The 16,743-nt window shown below is 49.6% G+C and overlaps 2 protein-coding genes across 8 annotated transcripts in view; one reads left to right on the plus strand and one right to left on the minus strand.

Moving 5' to 3' along the window:
* The window catches only part of NOS1AP (nitric oxide synthase 1 adaptor protein), a 183,971-nt gene extending 175,585 nt beyond the window's left edge, over positions 1–8,386 (minus strand). For 5 of the 7 annotated variants that reach the window (XM_050963193.1, XM_050963192.1, XM_050963191.1 and 2 more), the window contains exon 1: positions 2,989–3,146. In XM_050963193.1, coding sequence (XP_050819150.1) covers positions 2,989–3,093 — 105 coding nt within the window. In that variant the 5' untranslated portion in view covers positions 3,094–3,146. Of the gene's footprint in view, positions 1–2,988; positions 3,147–8,323 lie in introns of those variants that run through there. The other 2 variants (XM_050963195.1, XM_050963194.1) reach the window with 2 other exon arrangements.
* The window catches only part of LOC127055876 (uncharacterized), a 254,037-nt gene that overhangs the window by 95,727 nt on the left and 141,567 nt on the right, over positions 1–16,743 (plus strand). The window lies entirely within an intron of this gene.

The following is a 16,743-nucleotide window of genomic DNA, read 5'->3' on the forward strand; positions in this document are numbered from 1 at the left end:
CTGGGCTGTCCAGTGGCAGCAGAGAAGGTGTCTCACCAAAGAGGGAATATGGGATGGGGGAGCAAGACTAAAGCACTTCTCTACCTCCAATCACATGGGACTGGGACCCTACCCCTTCCAAAGAGTAGTCTATAACAGCTCCCAGCTCTGCCCAGGGCGGGGAGCGAATTAAGGCCAGAAGAGTTCTCCCAGGATCAGATTAAGGCAATTCAGTGCCCTAGATACACCGCAGTACAAGTCCCAGCATATCATGGGACTGCAGTCACTATGCCTTAATCCGGCCCTGACCCTGCGTACCCAGCTTCAGCATCTCAAAAACCCCACTGACATCACTGTATCTGGGAAACTATATCTGGTGAAAGAGACTTGAACTCGCAGAGAGATGCAGCTAGTAACAGCAGAAATATGCAGGGGATTAATTCACTAGTAAATAAAGTGTTTAAAAATGGGGACCAGTGAAAGGCAGAGAAACTGAATCAGACTCCTTAAATTGTTTATTAGGCAACCCGTGTAACCACGTGATCTTACCACTGTTTACCCTCATCCTCTCTCCTGTTTTTAAATCCACTTATGCCTTGTCTTAGAAATTAAGACTGCAAGACTGTTAGTATCTCAGCTTTGAGACAGGGACTGGAAGTACAATTTGCAAAAGCACTTAAGTGACATAACTGCCTAAATTCCATGGTGAAAACTACTTAGGGCCTTAGGCTCCTAATTTACATGATTTTGTAAATGGAACTTGGGTGTTTTTGAAAAGTCTTACTCTGAGTTCGTATAGCACCCAACATGATGGGACATTTATTAGTCATTAAGAGAACGAACAAGTCAGTATCAATGTCAGATTTCACTGTTTTGTTTAGGCAGTTAATGCTATAGAAACCTAAGGTGGATGTCAAAAGAGCAGGACAGAAGATGAAATTAGGGCAGAGCTCATTTGCCAAAACAAACTACATTTCTCTTATACACCAAGGGGCTTGTAACTTGAAGGAACCCTTGGGAAAAAGATATGGGGCCTGATCCAAAGCCCACTGTCGTCAGCGGGAGCTGTGCACATGGAGGCAAGTCCTTTATCAGTGAAAACATACACTTACCATGCAGCAGCAATTAAAAAGCAAAGAGTATAAAGTGATGCGTGAAAAGGAGAGAAGAACTAAAACTGTTGTAACCACACTGCTGCAAACCAATTGCTGCAAACCAACTTTATTTGGAGAACAGGCGTAAGCTTTAGTTCCATGACTGTAGCAGAGATAGAATTAATCCAAAAGAGGGCAATGAAGGCAGTTAGATCAGGATGGGTATAAATTACAAGTTTCCATAAGCCTGCTCAGAGTGGAAGAGAGTGGAAGTGGGGCAGAGAAGTTCAGAATCATGAAGAGCTGTGGTACTGTTGCCGGCTCTTAAGTCAAGGTGGCCAGAAACACTTGGATGGAGTATCTAGAGGCAGGCATGGGTGCTGCAGGAAGCACTCTGCTCTGAGTCCGGATGGAACAAATGCTCCCAGTGTTTGTAGTGAGGAACAACTGTCCTGTCCTCAGCAGCGTCTTTTAGATAAGAGAAACAACAGAGACCCTGATCACTTGTGAAATCTCCTGTTGCCATTTTCACTTAGTTGTTCTAGTAAAATTTCAGTCCAGGTAGTTCCATTCTGTCTTCTCAAGAATCCACCTTGCAGTTCCAAGCAGATACAGTAAGCTTTACTATGTATTCCAGCCATGTTCTACACCAGAGGTGGAAGGAACAATTCCTACATGTATGGGTTAAGTTTGCTAGGCACTTTGGGATTCATTGAGAAGAAAAGACACTATAAAATGCATTATATTTTTTAAACGGCCAGTCTTCCTGTGATTGGGGAGGGCAGCGTCACTTGAAACTGAAGACCAGTCAACGAAGAAGAAATAAAAATTCTTTATGTAGAACAGTCAACCCAAGGAAGGCCACTGAGGCAAAAAACAGGGCTGTAATGATAACCTTTCACACACACACTCATCCAATCTTGTATAAAATTATATAAATCGGCCAGGTACGGAGCATAGGAAACGTTTGTTTTCCTCTGGAAAAAAAAAATCAGATCAAGCACTGGCCATTGCCAGAAACAGCATCCAAAACTAAACCGACCAATGATTTAAACAAGGGCAGCAAAACTGATCTTTCCATGGTCACTGTCCAATTGAGCTGCTACTTTGCACCTACTCCAAACCTGAGCCAGACCACAGATGTTCTGGGCCAACAGACTAATAAGAAATAGGAATATTAACACATTTCAGTGTTTAGATCAAAGGCAAAAGGGAAGTACAAGTTACCCTAATGTGTAAGCTAGACTGAGTAATAAACTCCCCAGAGAAATGGTGGAAGCCGGGCTTCTTGAATCACTTAAACAGTAGACTAATGATGTTCCGTAGCAAACCATCCTGGCCGAGCAGGGGGGTGGGGCTGTTGACCTTTCCCGAGACAGCCTTGCCCTCTAACGCCTTTGATGTTTGAATAGAAGTGGCGGCTCACACCGAGCTGCGAACCCCTAATGCAGACCGAACTCTTGGCTTAGGAGAGGCAAGACACGGCACAGTTCCCACCTGATACCAGTCACGAACCAGAGCCCGAGTCCTACGCTCATGGCTGCGCTGGCGACCTGCTGAAGTTCGCCGTGCCCGGCCCGCCCGCTCCCCACCTGCCGACACCCGACCCGTGGTACCAGCCTTTTCCAGGCTTGAAGCGCAGGGCGCTGCGGACTCTGCCCCGAGCCGCGCTCGGCGCTGGAGGGAAGGGAACTCGCCTGCCTGCCTGCCGGGAAGGGTGCGGGCCGCACACGGCTCCGGGCAGCGCGCCACCGCCGCACCCCGCCACCTGAGCACGGCTCCCGCCCCCCCGGGGAGAGGCCAGGGCACGGGACCAGGAAACGGGCATTTCCCTCGGCTAGGTCCTGCATGTGCATCAGCCCGCGCCGCGCCGAGCCGAGCCGCTCCGGGCACCGCACAGCGCCCAGCCCCGCACCTTGGCCTCGAAGCAGATGCCGTGCTGGAAGGCGTCTTCATTGTGCAGCGGCACGCGCAGGTCGTGCCTGTCGTCCACCAGGTTGTAGCGGGACTTGCCGGGCATAGTAGCGGCGGCGGGGCCGGGAGCGCCAGGCTCCCCCGATCAGCGTGCCCGGTGTCGCGCTCCCTCCTCCCCCGGGCGGGGGCTGCAGTCGCCCCGCCCGGCCCCGGCAGCCAGTGGCCATCGGACGAGGGGGTGGGACGGGGCGCATGCGCAGTGCCAGCCCGGCCGGACAGGCACCGGTGCCGGAGTGGGGGGAAGGGCCGTTGCAGGAGCGGCCAGGAACCCCTTCCCCCACGGGACCGCGTCACTGTTGCTGCTGGGGTGGCGGTTGCCATGGCAATGGGCCCAGCGGGCAGTGGCGAGACGCGTGCCCTGGCGAGGCCGGTACCTGCTCGTTCCGCGGCGGTGAGCCGCGGCCGGGCGCTGCTGAGCCCTGCGGCCTGGGGGGTGCATGGCGGGCCCAGGGGGAGGAAAGCAGCCTGAGGCCCGCCCCGGCCCGCTCTGTGACCCCGGAGCGGAGCGTTAGTGCGGGGAGCGGCAGCGACCGCCTCTCCCCAGCCCCGAGGGGCAGGAGCGCCCCCCCCAGCTGCCAGGGATGCCTTTGGGGGGCGGGAGGGCTGGGCCTGCTCCCCCCCGCCCCGAATCCTCTCGGGACGGAGATGGGGGGCCCAGAGCAGCGAGTTAGGCTTAGTTCCCCTCTGCAATGCGTGGAGCAGGGCCCGCTCCCAGGGGTCCCCGCGCCCGTAACAGTCTCAGCACCTCTTAAGGCCAGAAACAGGATCAGCCTTGGGGCAGCCATGGTGGCCCACAGCCTCGAAGCACCACATCACCCTCAGGAGGCATGAAATCAGAGTTGAAAAGTGTTTTAGTCCTGTCCTGCCTACTGCACCCCTTGGCCATTCACAGGGCACCCAAAACAATTTCTGATCTGGGCAACAAAACGCGTAGGCTCAGCCATGACTATGCACTTACTTGCAATTAAAGCTGTGATTACATGACTCCAGGAGCTGGGGCTCCAAGCATGGACGTAGAATGCCTCTGCTTTCATCTGGCCCTGTCATTCTTTTAACTACTCTGCCCTTCTTCTCTCTGTCTCATACCTGGCACCTTTATGCCACTTACACTCACTTGCTGAAAATGCTGCCTACAGTGTTGGCAACTCATGATTTTATCAGAAGTCCAGGGCCTTGGGATTATGAGAGAATCTCAGCCTTCATGTAAAAAATGTGATGTTCTAGCCCATGGGGTTGCAGAAGTTAGAAAACATGACCCAAGTGACTCCTACAGAGTCAGAAAACAGCAGGCAAATAAAAGGAACCCCCACATCTGCTTTTTAAAATCTCTTGATTTTTAAGCCTGTCTCATGCTCCTAACCCATGCTTTTGAACACTTGATTCTGGCAGTACCATATGTCTGGACAGAGGCATCAATCGCTTCTATTCAGCCACCCAAAGAGTCAATTTCTCTTGAGAAAGCTTTTGATATTTCTGTCTAAACAGCTTTGAGCCTATTGGGATCCAGGAAGTGGACTAAACAGCTTTGATAACAGGCAGCTATTGTACTGAATAACTCATTCTCCCAACCAGCTACAGAATGAGCCCAATGAGACACCTCTGTGAAAGGATAATATAAGTATAGCTTGTATATTATTAAGATGCTGCAATGCATATCTCATGTATCTCCCAGTGCATGCACAACTCCATTCACAACATGGTTTTACAGAAAATAGGTCTTGTCAGATGAACTTGGTATCGTTTATGATGAAATTTCAAGTTTGGTTGATAAAGATAACTGTTGACCAAATATATTTTGACTTCTGTAAGGCATTGACTTAGTACCAGACAACTTGTTTGTTAAAAAAAAAAGTCAACATTTTACAAACTCAGTGTGTCATGTTAGATGGAGAGTCATCATCCAATAGGGCATCTCAAATGAGGTCCCACAGGGATCTGTTCTTGGATGAATACTAGTCAATATGCATCCGATGAAGTGGGTATTCACCCACGAAAGCTCATGCTCCAATACGTCTGTTAGTCTATAAGGTGCCACAGGACTCTGCTGCTTTTACAGATCCAGACTAACACAGCTACCCCACTGATACCTGACTAGTCGATATATTTATCAATGATCTGGAAGAAAATATAAAATGTTGCTGATAAAATTTGCAGATGACACAGAGATTGGTGAACTAGTAAATAATGATAAAGACAGCTCAGCTATGCAGAGCAATTTGGATCACTTGGTAAACTGTGTTCATTCAAACAGCATATATTTTCATACAGCCAAATACAAGGTCAGGCATCGAGGAATCAAGAACACTGGTCATGCTTACAGGTTGGAGGAGTCAATCCTGGAAAGCAGTGAAAGGTTTCCACCATGGACCTTAACTGAAAGAGAGTTCCCAGCACTATGCTGTGTCTGAGAGAGCAAATGTGATCCTTTGGATGTATAAGCCAGGAGATCACAAGTAAAACTAGGGAGGTAGTGGTATTTATATGGCATTGGTGAGATCATTACTGGAATATTGTGTCCCGTTCTAGTGTCAGCATTTAAAAACATGTTAAAAAATTAGAAAAGGTTCAGTAAAGAGCTACAAGAATAATTTGAGGTCTGGAAAAAAATGATTGCCTTCCTCTCCTAACTGTTGTTCTTTGAGATGTGTTGCTCATGTCAATTCCAAGTAAGTGTTTTCCCACTGCATGCATAGTCATCAGATGGTTTTTCCCCTTGCGGTACCCATCGGGTTGGCTGTAGAGCCCCCTGGAGTCATTCCTTCATGGTGGTGTATATAGGTCCCTGCCAACCAGCTGCCTCTTCAGTTCTTTCTTGCAGGATACTCCAACAGAGGGGAGGCAGGTGGATCTTGAAATGGACATGAGCAACACATCTCGAAGAACAGTTACGAGAGATAGGTAACCATTTCTTCTGTTTGCTCATGTCAGTTCCAAGTAGGTGACTCCCAGGCCTTACGTAGGAGGCGGGGTCAGAGTGCATGGAATCACTGTTGTAGCACCGCTCTGCCTAATGCTGCATTGTCTCTGGCCTGCTGTGTAATGGCGTAGTGCGATGTAAAAGTGTGGATTGACGATCATGTCACTGTCCTGCAGATGTCTTGAATAGGAACTTGTGCCAGGAACACTGCTGAGGATGCCTGCACCCTTGTGGAGTGTGCCGTCAGCGCGGGGGCAGGAATCTTTGCCAGGTCATAGCATGCCCGAATACAGAATGTGATCCAAGAAGAGATCCTTTGGGACAAGACTGGAAGTCCCTTCATCTGCTTCGCAATTGCAACAAAGAGTTGTGCTGATTTTCAAAAAGGCTTTGTCTTTTCAATATAGAAGGCTAATGCTCGTCTGGCACCCAGGGAGTGGAGCATTCGTTCCCTGTTGCTAGCATACAGCTTAGGAAAAAACAGAAAGAAAAATGTCCTGATTTGCATGGAATTGCGAAACTGCACCTGTCCTTATAGAAGATTGTGTATGGGGGCTCCAAAGTTAAGTCCTTAAGCCCAGACACCCTCCTGGCTGAAGTTATAACCACCAGGAACGCTACTTTCCAGGAAAGGTAGAGGAGGGATCATGTTGCTAAGGGCTTGAAAGGAGGTCCCATCAGCCTAGAGAGCACCAGGTTGCGATCCCGTGGGAGAACTGGCTGTCTTACTTGAGGGTACAGCCTCTCTAAGCCTTTGAGGAAGCAACCCACCATGGGATTCACAAAAACAGAGTGACCAGCCAAACTGGGGTTGAAAGCTGAGATAGTGGCCAGGTACACATTTACTGACGATACTGACAGACCTTGCTGTTTCAGATGCAGCAAATAGTCCAGGATAAAGGGAATCAGTGACTGTAAGGGTGGAGTATCTTTTTGTAATACTCAATGGAGAATCTTTTCCACTTGGCCAAGGAGGACCTCTCTTACAGGGTCTGAGCATTTGAGCACCAAGGGGTTTAGCCAGAGAGTTTCCATGCCGTGAGATGGGAAGAATGCAGATTGGGATGCTGGAGGCAGCCATAGTCCTGGGTGATCAAGTCTAGGACCAGGGGCAGGGTTATCGGCATGTCCGCTGACAGGTCTAGAAGTGCGGTGAACTAGTGCCGGCATGGCCATGCTGGTGCTATTAAGATCATTGATGCTCCCTCCTTTCTGACCTTCAGCAGGACCTTGTTTACAAGTGGGATGGGTGGGAATCCATATAGTTAGGGCCCTACCAAATTCACAGCCATGAAAAACCACCTCAGATCGTGAAAATCTGGTCTCCCTCGTGAATTATGGTCTTTGTGTGCTTTTACCCTATACTACGCAGATTTCACAGGGGAGACCAGTGTATCTCAATTTGGGGGTCCTGACCCAAAAAGGAGTTGCATGGGGGATCACAGTATGGCCACCCTTACTTCTGCACTGCCTTCAGAGCTGGCACCCCACCAGCAGCAGTGGAGAAGTAGGGGTGGCAATACCATACCATGCAACCCTTACTTCTGCGCTTCTGCATTCAGAGTTGGGCAGCTGGAAAGTGGAGGTTGCTGACAGCTCAGCTCTGCACACAGCAGTGCAGAAATAAGAATGGCAATACCATAGCATGACATCCTTACTTCTGCGCTGCTGGTGGCAGCAGCTCTGCCTTCAGAGCAGGGCACCCAGCCAGCAGCTGCCCCTCTCCAGCTGCCCAGCTCTGAAGACAGCACCGTCACCAGCAGCAGCGCAGAAGTAAGGGTAGCAGTACTGCAACCCCCCCTACAATAACCTTGCACCCCCTGTGATGGGTTCTATCACAGAGGCCCCCTTTGATCTGTCACCTAATGTGCTGAAATTACCTCTGAGCCCGTTTTCCCTGATGGCTTGGGACTCCAGAACCCTGGCTGTTGAGCCAGACATGCTAGCCTGCTGCAACACAGACCCAGGTCTGAACCACGCCCTCAAAGCTGCCGGCTTTAACTGAAAACCACTCAGCAGGTTACTTATCTCCAGCACCCAGACACCCAGTTCCCAATGGGATCCAAACCCCAAATAAATCCGTTTTACGCTGTAGAAAGCCTATACAGGATAAACTCATGAATTGTCTGCCCTCTGTAACATTGATAGAGAGAGATGCATAGCTGTTTGCTCCCCTAGGTATTAATCATTTACTCTGGGTTTATTAATAAACAGAAGTGATTTTACTAAGTATAAAAAGTACGATTCAAGTGGTTTCAAGTAATAACAGACAGAACAAAGTAAGTTATCAAGCAAAATAAAACAAAACACACAAGTCTAAGCCTAATATATTAAGAAACTGAATACAGGTAAATCTCACCCTCAGAGATGTTCCAATAAGCTTCTTTCACAGACTAGACTCCTTCCTAGTCTGAGCCCAATCCTTTCCCCGGTATAGTCCTTGTTAGTTCCAGTTCAGGTGTAACTAGGGGATTTCTCATGACTGGCAGTCCTCTTTGTTCTGAGGTTTTTTTTTTTAATAGCTTTGGCACAAGGTGGGAATCTTTGTCTCTCTGGGTCCCCACTTCTCCTCCTAAATGGAAAAGCACCAGGTTTAAGACAGATTCCAGTACAAGGTGACATAGTCACATGTCTTGTGAGACCTCAAGCCTCCATTCTTCCCAGCCTGACTCAAATGAACACAGGAAGGCTTGCAAGTAAACAGAACCATTTACAACCAATTGTCCCAGTCAATGGGAGCCATCAAGATTTTAAACCACCATTAGTGGCCCACACTTTGCATAATTACAATAGGACTTCAGAGTTATACTTCATATTTCTAGTTTTAGATACAGGAATGATACATTCATACAAATAGCATGAACACACTCAGTAGATTATAAGCTTTGTAATGATACCTTACAAGAGACCTCTTGCATGAAGCATATTCCAGTTATATTATATTCACACTCATTAGCATATTTCCATAAAACATATGGAGTACAACGTCATCCCCCCATATGCCCTCCCCCCCTCCCCCACAACTCCTTTTTGGGTCAGGACCCCTACAATTACAACACCATGAAATTTCACTTTAAATAGCTGAAATCATGAAATTTACAATTTTTAAAATCCTATAACCATGAAATTGACCAAAATGGACCGTGAATTTGGTAGTGCCCTACATATAGTAGATGGTTCTTCCAGGGGAGGGGAAAGGCATCTGTGAGTGAGCCTGGGCTGTGATTCAGGAAGGAGCAAAACCGATGACACTTCCTGTTGTGTTGTTGCAAACAAATTTATTTGGGGGAATCCCCACAGTTGGAAGATGTTGATCACAACATCTGGGCAGAGGGACCACTCATGATCGTGAAATGACCTGCTGAGATGATCACCAATTCGTTCTGGGAACCTGGAAGGTATGATGCCTCTAGATGTATCGAATGGGTGATGCAGAAGTCCTATATCTTGAGGGCTTCCCAGGACAGGGGAGAGGAGCAAGCGCCACCCTGTCTGTTTATATAGGACATCGCTGTCATGTTGTCGGTTAATACCAGTACACATCTGCCCTTCAGATGGGCCTGGAACATCTGGCAAGCAAGGCGGACCGCTCTTAGCTCCCTGACGTTGATGTGTGTGAAAGTTCTGCCTGGGACCAGAGGCCCTGAGTCCGCCTAAGTGCACCTCCCTTCCATCCCTGACATATCCAAGACTAGAGACATCAAGGATTGGGGCCTGGAGAAGGGCACCCCTGCACACACCACTTGCGGGTCGAGCCACCACAGGAGGGACTTGATAACCGGAGGAGGAAGTGTAACTAACTTGTCTAGGTGGTCTCGGGATGGCCTGTACATTGAGGCCAGTCAGGCCTGAAGAGGCTGGAGCCAAAGTCTTGCATGCTGCACTACATACATACAAGTGGCCATGTGAATGAGCAGCTTTAGGCAACTTTGGGCCATAGTAGTGGAGTATCGCCTTAGGTCCTCTATGATGATGCACATAGTGAGAAAAAGGGACTCTGGAAGAAATGCTTTGGCTTGACCTGAGTCTAGGAGAGCTCTGATGAGCTCTATCTTCTGAGTAGGGGTTAGAGTTGATTTTGGCACATTCAGTATTAGCCGGAGCTCTTTAAAAGTCAATCATATGAGGCTCATGTGCTGTTCCACCTGGGCTTTGGTATGGCCTTGGCAAACTAGTTGTCTAGGTATGGGAAAACCTGAACCTGTTGCCTCCTCAAGAAGGTGGCTACAATCGACATGCATTTGGTGAACACCCGAGGGGCCGCTGATAGCCCGAAGGGGAGAACCATGAACTAATAATGGGCATTGTTGACCACAAAGTGGAGGAACTGCCTATGTGACGGCCTGATTGACAGGTGGAAGTATACCTCTTTCAAGTGGAGGACAGTGTACCAGTCGTCCAGATCCAGGGAAGGAATAATGGAAGCCAGTGAGACCATGTGGAACTTCAGCTTTTTCATGAATTTGTTGAGGTTCCGCAGGTACAAAATTGACCTTAACCCACCTTTGGCTTTTGAGACTAAGAAATATTGGGAATAGAAACCCTTGTCCCAGAACTTCTGAGGGACCTCTTCTACTGCTCTGGTGTCTAGGAGCACTTGCACTTCCTGTATGAGATGTTGCTCATGAGACACGTCCCTGAAGAGGGATGGGCAGGTGGGGTGGGAGGGAGGAAGGGAACAGAATAGAAGAGAATATCTCAATTCTACCATGTGTGAAACCCACTGGTCCGAGGTGATCCAGGCACAGGCATGGTAGAAATGGGATAGCTGATTCATGAAACGGGGAGAAGGATCTGGGATTATGACTGGTGTGTCACCCCCGGGCACACCTTCACAAGTTTTGCTTTGGAGCTTAAGACCGCCTTGCTGAGCTCTGACCCTGGTTGAAAGAGGGCTGTGTAGGCTTTCGCCTATTACTCCTGCCCCTCTTCCTGTTGTAATCTTGTCGGGACTGATTGGGGTAGAAGTGTGGTGGAGACTGAAGCTTGAAATGCTTCCTTTGTGGGGCTGGTGTATGGAGCCCCAGGGATTTTAATGTCACTCATGAGTCCTTGAGACTATGGAGCCTGGAGTCCATTTGTTCTGAGAACAGACCTGAGCCATTGAAGGGCAAGTCTTGAACTGTCTGTTGGACCTTATGCAGAAGGCCCAAAACCTGCAGCCACAAGCCACAAGCCTTCGCATGGCTATAGTGGTGGATATCGTGTGGGTTGCCAAGTCCGCTGAGTCCAGTGCAGCTTGCAAGGAGATCCTTGCAATAACCTTGCCCTCCTCAAGGATGGCTCCAAAGTCAGACAAAGAGTCAGCTGGGAGCAATTCCTTAAACTTGGACGAAGTGTTCCAAGAGTTAAAATTATAGCGGCTGAGGACTGCTTGTGGATTGGCTATCTAGAGCTAGATCCCCCCTGTGGAGTAGACCTTACCGCCAAAGAGGTCCAGCTTCTTTGCCTCCTTCGATTTGGGCATTGGTCCCTGCTGCCCTTGTCTCTCCTTTGCATTTGCTGCTGCCACAACCAGTGTACCGGGTTGAGGGTGGGTGAATAGGTATTCATACCCATGGGTGGGTACAAAGTAGTTCCTTTCCACCTCCTTGACTGGGGGTGGGGGAAATAGAGGCGGGAGTTTGCCATTGGGTCTTAGTGGTTTTCTTGATGGTCTTGATTAAGAGTGTCAGAATGTCCACCATGGGATGTTTCTTCTGACACCTTTTCTGCCTGGAGGCCCAAATTTTGTGCCACTCTTCTGAGTGGCTCCTGGTGGGCTCTGTTGTCCATAGCCAGCAATGTGGCAGATGAGTGCGCTTCTGCCTCGTCCAGGGAGGAAGGGGATGATGCCCTTGGCGGCACCGGATCCTCCTGATCCTCCAACTCTCAGGGATCAACCCATGCTGATACTGCTTGCGTGGTGGCAGAGGAGGCACTGGCCTCAGTCTCAGTGTTGGCCTTGGTGATGGTCCAGATGCTGGGTTCTGAGCCTCATGGAGGTTCCTGCACCCTGGAGGAAGACAGGGGGGCCCTGCCTATCCGAGGTAATATGCAGAGATCTGGAGCTCAGCCCCTGGGTTGGTGATATGCCCACAGATTCAGAAGGGCCACTGCATTAGCACCTGCCCTTGTTGTGGCCAGAGCACCATGGGGATCAGGGGATTTGCTGCCTCTCCTCTTGCCTTGAACAGTGGTGAGAGTGGTATTAACTCTGCCTTGAGATGTACAACTCTGGTTCTGACCCCTAAGATGAGTCAGACCTCTGCAGCAAGGGAAATTTAAGTTAGATATTAAGACAAACTTTTTAACTATGAGGGTACTTAAGCTCTGGAATAGGCTTCCAAGGGAGGTGGTGGAATCTCTAACACTGGAGGTTTTTAAGAACAGGTTAAGAAACACCTGTCGGGGTAGTTTAGGTTTACTTGGTCCTGCCTCAGATTTGATGACATCCCAGTGCAGAGAATTGGACCCCAGTTGTTTGCGCTGGCTTGTGCAGAGCTGGCAGCATTTTCAAGGGACAATTTTCAAATATAAGACAGGGAGCCGTGGGTCCTGGGACCCCGTCACTGAGGGTTGTTTGGCATTCTAGGAGTCTTAGCACATGTACTAGCATTTTCCAAACCTCAGCTATTCATCAAAACCCACATAGGAGAGAGACGCCAGAGGCTCAGTAGTATTGTCCCCCATTATACAGGCAAGGAAACTAGAACAGAAAAATTAAGCAATATGATCAGGGCTGCTCTGGAATTAAGTGACTCAGCTGGGAGTAGCTGACAGGAATCCCTTGTTCTCTGTCCTGGGCTTAGTCCACTGACCATGCTGTTTCTCATGCTGTTAAACTACCCTGCTGTATAGCCAAAGGCCAGGCTGACCTTACTGAATGTCAGGAGCAGGATCACAGGAAGCACTCTTTTCCCCCCCCCCCAAATGAGAGACCCTGTCTGTGAGTGTCCTGGGTGCCAAAGACCAGATGTGGGTGCCTGGGAACTGGGACTAGCCCATGAGTGTTCACTTTCAGCCCTCACACCCATGGCATTTATGTGACATTTTCAAGGAGAAAAGGTGAAAACTTTCTTTCTGAAGTGAAAGCTGCAAAGAGCCATGCCATGTCTACCTGTCTGAGTTCAGGAACCAGTGGCCACTGGCTGTGCCGCTCCCACAGCCTCACTGCCTTTTGTGGCTGGATCCTCAGCAGAGGGAGCTCCACTGAAAGAGCCAGTGTGGAATGCTGAAGGCACCATTCCCTTGGCTATGGAACAGGGATATTGATGCAAATGGTGCCACTTGCTAGGTCACTTCAGTCTAACATACGGGTTTGTCTGGGAACGGCTCTCCTGAGTGGAAGAAGATTGTAGACACTTTTAAGTGAACAAGCGCTACAGAGAGGTCGCAGTGCCCAGAGGAATGGGGCAGCTCCTGTCAGAGTCAATGGGATGCTGCAGGGTCCAGCTGGGTACAGGCCCGCTGTGTGTCAGAAGGTGGTGACAGCTGGGGATGCAGGGGGCTTACTGTGTGTGTCCAGACTGAATGGCCATAGCATGTCCCTCCCCATCTCCCCCAGTTCTGTGGGGAGTTGTCCCAGCCCAGAGGGATCTCCAGTTCAGGGCAGGGCAGAGAGCAGCAGTTCCCAAGGAGAGAACAGTAATGCTGGTGGTGGTGAGCTGAGACAGTTCTGCACAGTACAGGATGGTGGCTTGGATTAGTCATTTTGTTTGGACTGAGGTGGCTCCTCAGGGGAAATCACTTGTGCAGGTTTCCCTGGTGGCCAACCCGGCCTGGGGCTAGTTGGATAGTGGAGGAGCAGAACTTCTCTAATCTGAGCTCTGTTGAGAGTTTCACCTTGGGTTCCCATGAACATTTGTGCTGTGGAGCTCAAGGTGGAGACGAATGCAGCAGGGGCATGGACGGGCACATTCCTGTCCGTGTCCTGGGCAGGCACCCTGCTCTCTTCCTCACCTTGTCTCAGGCCGAAGTAGGGTGACTAGATGTCCTGATTTTATAGGGACAGTCCAGATATTTGGGTTTTTTTCTTACATAGCTGCCTATTACCCCCCACCCTTTGTCCCGATTTTTCACACTTGCTATCTGGTCACCCTAGGCTGAAGGACTGTCAGCACACAGACACATGCACTAGACACCACCCCAGAGGGGCTAAGTGGCTCCTTCCTAAGTGTCTCATCCTTCAGCGAGTAAGGGCTGGGAACTTCTGCAGAGGCCATGCCACCGTTTCACCCCACTGACCAGCTTACCACGATGATCACATGCTGGGGATTCCCACCCCTCTCCACCTGTCTTCTTCTTCCTGATCTTGAAGGATGCTCCAAACAGACCAGGCAAGGAGAGGGAACCAAGTGACCTCACTGTATCCATGGCTGTGTCCTCAGCCTACTATCCCTATTACTGCCCCCACATCCCACCCTGCCCTTCCCAATCTCTCTCTGTTTGCCCTCTGTTTAGTAAGTGTCCAGCTTAGCCAGCCAGCACAGGCTGAACCTTGCCAACTGTGACCAGTCTGGCAAGCTAAGGGCAATGCTGAGGAGAGATTTGCCATGACCATGGTGAAAAATCAGAGTAAGTTTTGGGGGTCAGATGTTTTGCTGAGGCAAGGTGAAAGAGGCTGGGATCCAGGATGAGCTAACTGGGTTGCATGCCATTGCCATGCCTGGGGCCTTCTAGCAACTGAACTGCCACTGGCAGAGATGGAGGTTGCATTTTCCAGTCTCTCACCCCTGTTGTCAGATGCGACCGGTGTGGTGCTCTGCTCTTTTCAATGTTGATATCACTCGGCTGCGTGCGTGTGTTCCCTCTGTGTGCTGTCCCAGCTCTGCGCAGATAGCCGACACAGCAGACCCGAAGAGAACCCCCAATGACCACAGAGTCTAGTAAGGTACGAAGGCACATCGGCCAGGTTTATTGCCATATTGGGCACAGTAGTAGTTCCCTGTAGATTTCTTAGTCTAATTCAGGGCATACTACAAATATGTGCCCACGGTCAATGGACTCAGCTCAGTCAGTGTGGGACTTTCCACTGCCCCCTTGGCCAGACAAAGACACCGCCCCAGAGATGCATTCTTATACACAGGTACAAACAAGTTGCACATCACTCCTGATGTATTGAGGTGCAACCCCTCTACATAGCCAGGTACAACCCCTCTACGTAGTCAAGTGCCGCCTCTCACCTTGTACATGTTGGTTCGAACAAAACAACTCTATCCATCATATTACTCTTTTGGCCTTGTCATTGGGATGGGTCAGTCTGTTCCTTGTTATCTGAGGAATGTTCCAGTATAGAGTGTTCTGGTACCGTGTTTATACTTCAGCACACTAGGTGGATATATGTTTATGCAACATCAGCCCTTTCCTTGCCAGCTTCTGTGAGCAGGGCCTGCCTCTAGCTCACAGCTTAACTTTGCTTTATGATAGCAAAGTCTTGACCATTACTTTAGCTCAGGCCTCAGGCCTCATACAGGGCCTTTATCAGGGCCTTTACTTACTACAAGCCCCTTTTCCTCGAGGAACAGCAGGATCTGAGCAGCTGAGAGCTGCCATCTGACTCCCCAGAGGTGCGGAAGGGAGAGGGAGTTTTTGGCACGAGCTGATGAGCTGATGTGACTCGTGAGTTTTCAAATGTCTGTGCCTGTTTTACTTTTTTCTTGACTTTCTTAGTGCGTGTTTAATAAAGAGAATTCTCTGGTTTGTGGTGGCCAACAAACCAACCTAGCAACAAACTCAGAAGCTGCCAGCCCATATCAGACCTATAAGGAACATAAGAACAGCCATACTGGATTAGACCAAATGGTCCATCTAGCCCAGGATCCTGTCTTCTGACAGTGGCCAATGCCGGGGGCCCCAGAGGGAATGAACAGAACAGGTAATCATCAAGTGATCCATCCCCTGTTGCCCATTCCCAGCTTCTGACAAACAGAGGCTAGTGACAGTTCAGAGCATGGGGTTGCATACTTGCCCAGTAGACTCCAAGCCTGGACCAATCGAGGGCAGGCTGGAAGCCTAGCGCATCTGTAACACTGTAAGGCAGCAGGAGGGTTACTGGCCAAGCGGTGCTGTTGCACAGACTTGGCTCTGGTGGTGAGAGTGAAATGTGTGCCTGCAGTCATCTGATCCAAGCCCTCCCCAGAGACAGGATGCTGCAGTAGGCCTGAGGCTGGCTGTGTCAGAAGATGGTATGGGAGCCCCTCCGTGGGTAATTATGGACTAGCCTGGTCATGGGGAAGTTTCTTCCTGACCCCAGCTTTCAGGGTTAACTGATGCCCTGAAGCATGAAGATTCTTAGTCTGCTCCTTTGGCTCCTCACAACTGTGATGGTAGGTATTCTTATTAATCCTGGCACTGCTCAGTGGTTTGCAAGGTGAACCCAAAAACCATGAGACAGGACCCAAACAGCGAGACTGACTTTAAAATGAAGTTATTTAACTAAATAACTAACCTTAGTCACCTCTTTAGATTGACTTTTGAGCTCTTAGGTGCATGACTCAAATGTTTCAGCAGCTGCTACATGCTCAGCATGTGGAAGAGCAGCGTGCAAGGGCCACAGGTGGTACTGCAGGCAGCTCACCAAACCTGCTTCTGGAGATGATCTATCAGGCAGCAATCAGGCTCAAATCTCAACATGAGGTGGATTTGCAAATCACTGTTAAACCCAAATCACTGTTAATTTTCCTAGCATAACCCAGGCCCCCAGGTGGCTCCCTCCTGTCTCTTCCTGCTTGCTGCAGCGCTCCTAGCAAATCCACTATCCCTGCAGGAGAAATTTGGCCTCTTATACATAGGCCAGGT

The sequence above is a fragment of the Gopherus flavomarginatus genome, chromosome 7, assembly GCF_025201925.1.
Source record: "Gopherus flavomarginatus isolate rGopFla2 chromosome 7, rGopFla2.mat.asm, whole genome shotgun sequence".
Lineage (NCBI taxonomy): Eukaryota > Metazoa > Chordata > Testudines > Testudinidae > Gopherus > Gopherus flavomarginatus.